General features: G+C 34.2%; 1 protein-coding gene across 1 annotated transcript; it reads right to left on the bottom strand.

Annotated features, from left to right (window-relative positions):
* Positions 1-329: 329 nt before the first annotated feature.
* LOC139856600 (ABC transporter G family member 15-like) lies at positions 330-4773 on the bottom strand. The gene is made up of 9 exons (XM_071845486.1): positions 4453-4773; positions 3841-3920; positions 3023-3484; positions 2801-2923; positions 2563-2694; positions 2177-2461; positions 1797-2069; positions 1609-1716; positions 330-953 (listed from the first exon to the last, which is right to left on the bottom strand). Exons 1-9 carry the CDS (start codon positions 4751-4753, stop codon positions 603-605), a joined length of 2115 nt encoding a protein of 704 aa, XP_071701587.1. The 5' UTR covers positions 4754-4773; the 3' UTR covers positions 330-602.
* Between the last annotated feature and the right edge of the window lie 1714 nt (positions 4774-6487).

Genomic DNA, 6487 nt, shown 5'->3' with positions numbered 1-6487 from the left:
TAGAGCCTAAATTAAATTTCAGGCAGAATTTAAAACCCATGGAAATTTGATTTTACCATTTTCATGACGTCTCAATTTTATTTTAATTTTAATTTTATTTTTAAAATATTTTTTCCTACTTATTGGCCTGAGGTCCACTCGGAAACATTCTCTCTATCCATCTTATTCGTCGAATAAAGAAAGAGATGACTTTCTCTACTTTTGAAAGTGTTTTCACTCTTGGTGGAGAAATGATTTGTCTTTATTCTCGGATAGGAGAATACATCTCACCTCCCTCATACGCCACTTATGAAACAAAATCTAATGACAAATACATAATTATAAGTTATAAATTTAATATTAATCACATTTGAATTATCATTTTGCCGATAACAACTTCTTGTAATCAAAACCAAAATTGATTTAGCTTGTTGCAATTTCCACATTGTAGCCCATCCAAATTCCAACCTTATAACTTCGTATCATATTTAAACGCCATAACGTATACAGCTATGACAAACTGAAGTACTGAACCATGTATCCCTATCAAGAGTACACTTGAAAATATGTAGAAATAAAACAGAACTTACACCTCCATAATCCTGTAACAGTCTTCTGATATACTACGGAATTGGGGAACTAAGGCCCTCTTGTGAAGACAAAGGCCGAAGATTATGGTGTCGTTTAGAAGACGGGAATCGCTTGAATGAAGGCCGTTTGTTAAGACGATAAAGTGTTCGTTTTGCATACATTGATTGAAAAAACGGTGACGCTCTCTCCTTGAACTTGAGAACCATAAAGAATATGATGCGATAAGCAACTAGTATAAGGAATATCGCAAACAAATCCCACCATTTTGAGTGATTCAATGGTAATCTGTACATTTTTGTTATAACATCTTCTCCTGTCATTTTTGGGTCTCCTGGTGCTAGACCATCAAACACCAAACCTATCATGTCGTTCTTGTACGCTCCCTGCATTTCCGAAACTCGATAAGATACAATCACAACATATATAGGTGGCAAAATGTGTGATATGGGCAATGGGTCAAAACATGTAATCCGTTAGTACATGTCAAACCAGTGTAGGGTCAGGTCGACCCAAAACACTTTTTGTTCAAAATTGCTGTACTTCAAATAAACAGTGTGTTCATTATGATAATAATATTTCATTTATTCTATCAAAAATCTAGATAGACTTACAATGTCTTAAACTCATTTTAAGACTCTTAGGTGTTGTACATTTTTCATTGTGCAAATCTTATTAGGTATTATGTCTGTGCACGCCAGATGTTTTTATTGCAGACTATTTGTTTTTTCTGAAGATGAAAAATAAAATAATGTCTTTCTTTGTCTGAAGTCTGCACTTAGAAATATGCTTCTTGCTGTTGCTAACACAAAAACAATCAGTCTTTGATTTTCAGCTTACATATGTAGTTTACAAATCTCCAGACAAAAACATCTTAAAACAACCTTTTGGACCCATCTGGCCATCTAACCTGTTTCCTTTATATATTGTCACTTTCTCTAGTTTATGTCTTATGATATTCCTATTAGAGATTAAACATAGTATGAATGGACAGATTCTTAAATAAATAGATGGAAAATGTCGAGTATGTTATGCACTTACCTGCAGCGACCATGATCCGTAGTTTATGTAAGAAATCGGATAGCGCCAAAAGGGCTTTGGAAGATCAGGTAGTTGACGAAAGAAACCCGAGGTCATCATCATGATCCCCTATAACAAATCAGCAAAATTTAGTTATGTACACCGTTTAAAGTGTAAGTGACATCGTGTTTGTGAAGTTAAGTTCTTACGATGATTCCAGCCCCAGTTACAATCCCCATCAAGAAATTGGGAACTAGTGATGCAACAACCATCATGCAACTTTCAACCACCGCAATTGATGCAAACAGATTAAGACAGTAGAAAAGGTATCGAAAAAAACCATGTCGAAATTTGACCATATTCCATGTTATAGTCCCAGTGACAAATGAAATCAAGAGCATAAATGGTAAAGATGAAAGGAGGTTAGATAGTATGAACACTGCAACCCCATAGTATCCGTTGAGTCTTTCTCGCGTAAAAATCTGCAAAAAATATTAGTGCTCAAAACTAAAATTTGACCCGTTCATTAGTAAATGGGTAGGCATTGTCACCTCTATATAAAATTATTAGATTTGTTAATAAAATGTACCTTCATATCTTCAATGAAAGATGGGAAGCTTCCAATGGACATGAAAACCATGAAACCTGTTATAAACCCACCACACGCACCTCGGGCTAAGATGGCGGTGTACCCTGTACCGACATCGAAGAAGATTGTACCAACACATATGGATACAATTGAGTAAATGATTACACGTAGCCAGTAATATCCAATGTCTCGACACATGTTCATGAATGATCTCTGAGTCAGGGTAGTGAGTTGCCTCCACCACCCTGCTTTACTCGGTTCAATCGTGCTTGTCTCAGGCCCATTCTATATTGAAATAAAAAACTATTATTAGGTTCATGAATGTAGTCATGTTGACATATTTAGTATTAGTACTTAAGAAAAGTTTAAGCTAAAAAAATACTTACAAATGCAGATATTTGTTTCATTTTCAGTTGCGCATTCTTGGCATATTTCGACCACTTGTATTTCTCGGCTAATGTTGCTTTGATCTCTGATGTCGAAAACTTCATATAAGCATCTGGACCTTTCGGTTCTTCCTAAACAACAAATATCAGATCATAACAGTATGATGAGTTTCTTAGTAACTTTTTCAAATATTCAAAAGAGATAAAGGCTTATAAAACTATAATAAAATCATCTTACGTAATGTCTCTGCGATCCTTTTAAAGTTGCTGTAACGACATCAAAATCTGAGTTGATACAACGTAGAAAATGGTCCGACGGATTTCTCTTGGTCGGACATGGGAACCCCGTCTCTGCAAAAAACTGTCAAAATGCAAAAAAAAAAAAAAAAAAAAAAAAAATGTAAATGAGAAGCGAAAAAATGGTATACATGACAATGTGACTATTTCATGTATCACTAACCGTAATAGCGTCTTTTGCTTCACCAAAATAGACAGTTTCGCCACCAGATAAAAGAAAAAGGTCATCAAACAACGCAAAAACCTCACTACTCGGTTGATGAATAGATGAAACAACAGTTCGTCCATCGCGTGCAACACTTTTAAGAGCTTGAATCACAAAAAAGGCGGATGCGCTATCAAGGCCACTAGTTGGTTCATCAAGAAACATGAGACGTGGTCGTACAAGGATTTCAAGAGCGATGCTTAACCTTTTCTTTTCGCCGCCACTTAAACCCCTTAAATGCCAATTTCCGACTAATGTATCACCACAATCTTCCAAACCCATCTCCATTATAGTTCCTTCTACTATATCTTTCACTTCTTCATTTGACAATGTAGTTGGAAGCCTTAGATAAGCAGAGTAAGTAATCGTTTCTCGAACTGTAAGTGTCCCCATTAGTACATCTTCTTGTGTCACATAAGCCTGCAATATTTTACAATTCAAAAGTGTCCCCAACGTAGTTGAAATCTATGTATAACAATGTGTTAGCCCTTTCCAATAAGTTTTCCTCATTGGAGCAATAGTTTTTTGTAAATATTCATTAAAAAAATTTGGAAGAAAATGTTGTAGTTTTACTTGTTTTACTGTTTGACTTTTTCTACAGTTCAAATATCTCTCAATTCAAAGATTGTTTGTTTCCAATTTAATTAACTTTTGTAGTATTACTTGTTTTACGGTTTGACTTTTTTTAGTAAAGTTTGACTTTTGGATAAAATGAAAAGATAAGGTGTCACATTTAATTTGTTAATAACTTATTATTATAAGTCAGAATCACTTACAACAGCACCATAGCTTAGCTTTTTCTTTTCGCCATTGAGAAGAATATCACCTGTCATTACTACGTTCTTGGATAATCTACCTATTAAGATAATGCATCCAGATCTCCCGATTAGTATTGGTATTAGTATTAGTATACACACAAACAAGTTTATTATTCTATTTCTGGGTTTGTTAGAAAAATCTACAAATAACGGTTAGGGTTCTCTGTAAAGGCTACTCCGGAAAGAAAGGGGTGTATTTTTATTCAGATATACGCGATCTAACTGAGTTATCTTTTGACCGTTTTCTACCATTTCCCTAACTACCTAAGATATGCTGCTAGTAAGATTTTAACAGATGGTTTACCGTATCGTGATAGATTTTTTGGTGCATCAAAATATATCTACAACGATGTATCACAACATGGGTCAATGTCAGATTTCTCAAACTATCCTTCGCGTTTTTACAAAATCCTTCCGGAATGCAAATCACACGTCTAAAGTCTAGACATATATCAAACAAACTAAATGGCATGCATATGAATTAATGAATGAATTTGAGACATGGTAGGCTTAAAAATACATAACTAAATATTAACGTGTACATAAAACTAGGTGCCTACATTGACATACCGGCCAAAGAATCAAGCAAAGTGGATTTGCCTGAACCAGAAGGGCCCATAATGGCCATGATACGTCCTGGTTCCGCAAATCCACTAATCCCACGAAGCAATCTCTTCGTGTGTCCGTGACCGAAATTCGGTAACACCACCATTAAATCTCTCCACACCAAATACGTTGCTCTCTCCCTCATACTCATGCTTTTTCTACCCAACTCACGACTTAAACTTACTTCGTTGTCCACCTCATCATGATCATCGTTCGCGTCAATATTGAGACGATGATGACTACTTCCTGCTGATTCTATCTCCATAACTTTTCTATCGATGCTTCACCTTTGTATGCAAATATCAAATGAAATAGAATATAACAACAACACTAACAACTATATATATAAATGATAGTATGAAACTATATAGTACTGTAGTACTCAACGTACAACTACCTTTGAGCTTATGACTTTTGGTTATGATACTTTGATTTTAAAAAACTACTATAGTATTGTGGGTTGGATGAAAAAAGAGGTGTGGGCGGCAAATGCATTTACTTTGTAGGACCCACTTAAATACGGTACGGTTGGTTGATGCATGCATTAATTGGTAACGTGTATTCATAAAACCAATGTATCCCTTGTATTATCTTCGGCTTTTTTATTAAATTATCTAAATTGACTTTAATGTTCATGTAAATTCAGATAAGGGATGGAGCCGGGAGGGAGGATAGACTCATTTATTATTACGATATTTAAAAGATAAATGATCGGTCATTACACTACTACAGAATGGAATATTTGGACGTGTGTAAAAGGCCATGTAGACGTGTTGAATGACACGTCTAAATGGCACAGCTCTAATTGATATTGTCAATTACACCGGTTCCTTGCACCGGTCTAATAAACTTATATAGATGTGTCGAATCTCAACAAATAGACTTGTTCAACAGAGGTTAGACGGTAGGTAGTTAGACGTGTTCCGTTATCTCAATTAGACGTGGTCCGTTATGTCAGTTAGACGTGTTCCATTACTTCAAATAGACGTGGTCAAAAGCCATTTGGACGTGTTCCGTTAGTGTAATTAGTCGTGTTGTTAGTAAGAACTAGACGTGTTCTTGATGAATTTGAAAACCCAATTAGTCGTGTCCCGTATTAACTTGTGCCCGCCATTTTTTCCCCAAATTTTTTAAATATCAGAATATAATATTAAATTTTTAAATTTTTAAATAGCCGCTAATATTAACTACCATTCAAAATTTCACGCCAAATACAACAGACTATCGATTAGACGTGTTAGCAAATAGACGTGTTAGCAATTAGACGTGTTTGCAAGTTACCAATTAGACGTGTTAGCTAGGTAAGTTTCTGCTGGCAATTAAAATGTGCTGTAAAAGTGGTTTAACTGGAAAAAATTATTACATGATTATAAATAAATGTATAAACATTCTACAAATAGACAAATTAAAATTGTTACAACACACTCAACTATACAATTGACATAATGTATTTGATTTGTACCTATATCTGACAAAATGTAATACAAAATACATCTATCATTAATATACTTTAAACATAGAAAAAACGAAGGTCTTTGCACCAAATATATATCACGCCCAACTAGCATTCGATCTGCCCATTTTGTAAGCATCCAAGTATGTCATTCTGCTATAAACCTACATAAACATCCAAATATGACATCAATTAATGCAAACTTGATATGCAAAATGATTCTTGATCAGTGCAAATAGTAATACAAACAGTTAATTTAACTTATAATTATACAACCATTATAACATACCTTGTTGAGATTAAAAAGGACTCCACAAATGCCATCTTTCAAAAATATCGTCTAGATCGATGGTAGATAGGCAACGTTCATCACACGAAAGCTGTAGATTTCAAATAGATTCTCAATATATACTTTATTATATAATTTATATTAACATATATAATAAAGTATAAGTTTTATTTAAAAATATACAAACAGAAATAATTTAGTAATTTTTCACAATACCAACAACTTACTTCGTCAATACGAAATTCTCTCTTTATACC

Source organism: Rutidosis leptorrhynchoides, chromosome 1 (assembly GCF_046630445.1).
Source record: "Rutidosis leptorrhynchoides isolate AG116_Rl617_1_P2 chromosome 1, CSIRO_AGI_Rlap_v1, whole genome shotgun sequence".
Taxonomy (NCBI): Eukaryota; Viridiplantae; Streptophyta; class Magnoliopsida; order Asterales; family Asteraceae; genus Rutidosis; species Rutidosis leptorrhynchoides.
The sequence above is the reverse complement of the archived record's forward strand: the minus strand, read 5'-3'. Positions and strand labels throughout refer to the sequence as shown.

Excerpts from the sequence above, each read along its gene's own strand:
- LOC139856600 (XM_071845486.1), bottom strand. The coding sequence starts at position 4,753 with ATGGAGATAGAATCAGCAGGAAGTAGTCATCATCGTCTCAATATTGAC. Across the intron at positions 2,070-2,176 it reads CTTTCATTGAAGATATGAAG|ATTTTTACGCGAGAAAGACT; the intron begins GTACATTTTATT and ends TATTTTTTGCAG. Across the intron at positions 954-1,608 it reads ACGGATCATGGTCGCTGCAG|GGAGCGTACAAGAACGACAT; the intron begins GTAAGTGCATAA and ends TCGGAAATGCAG.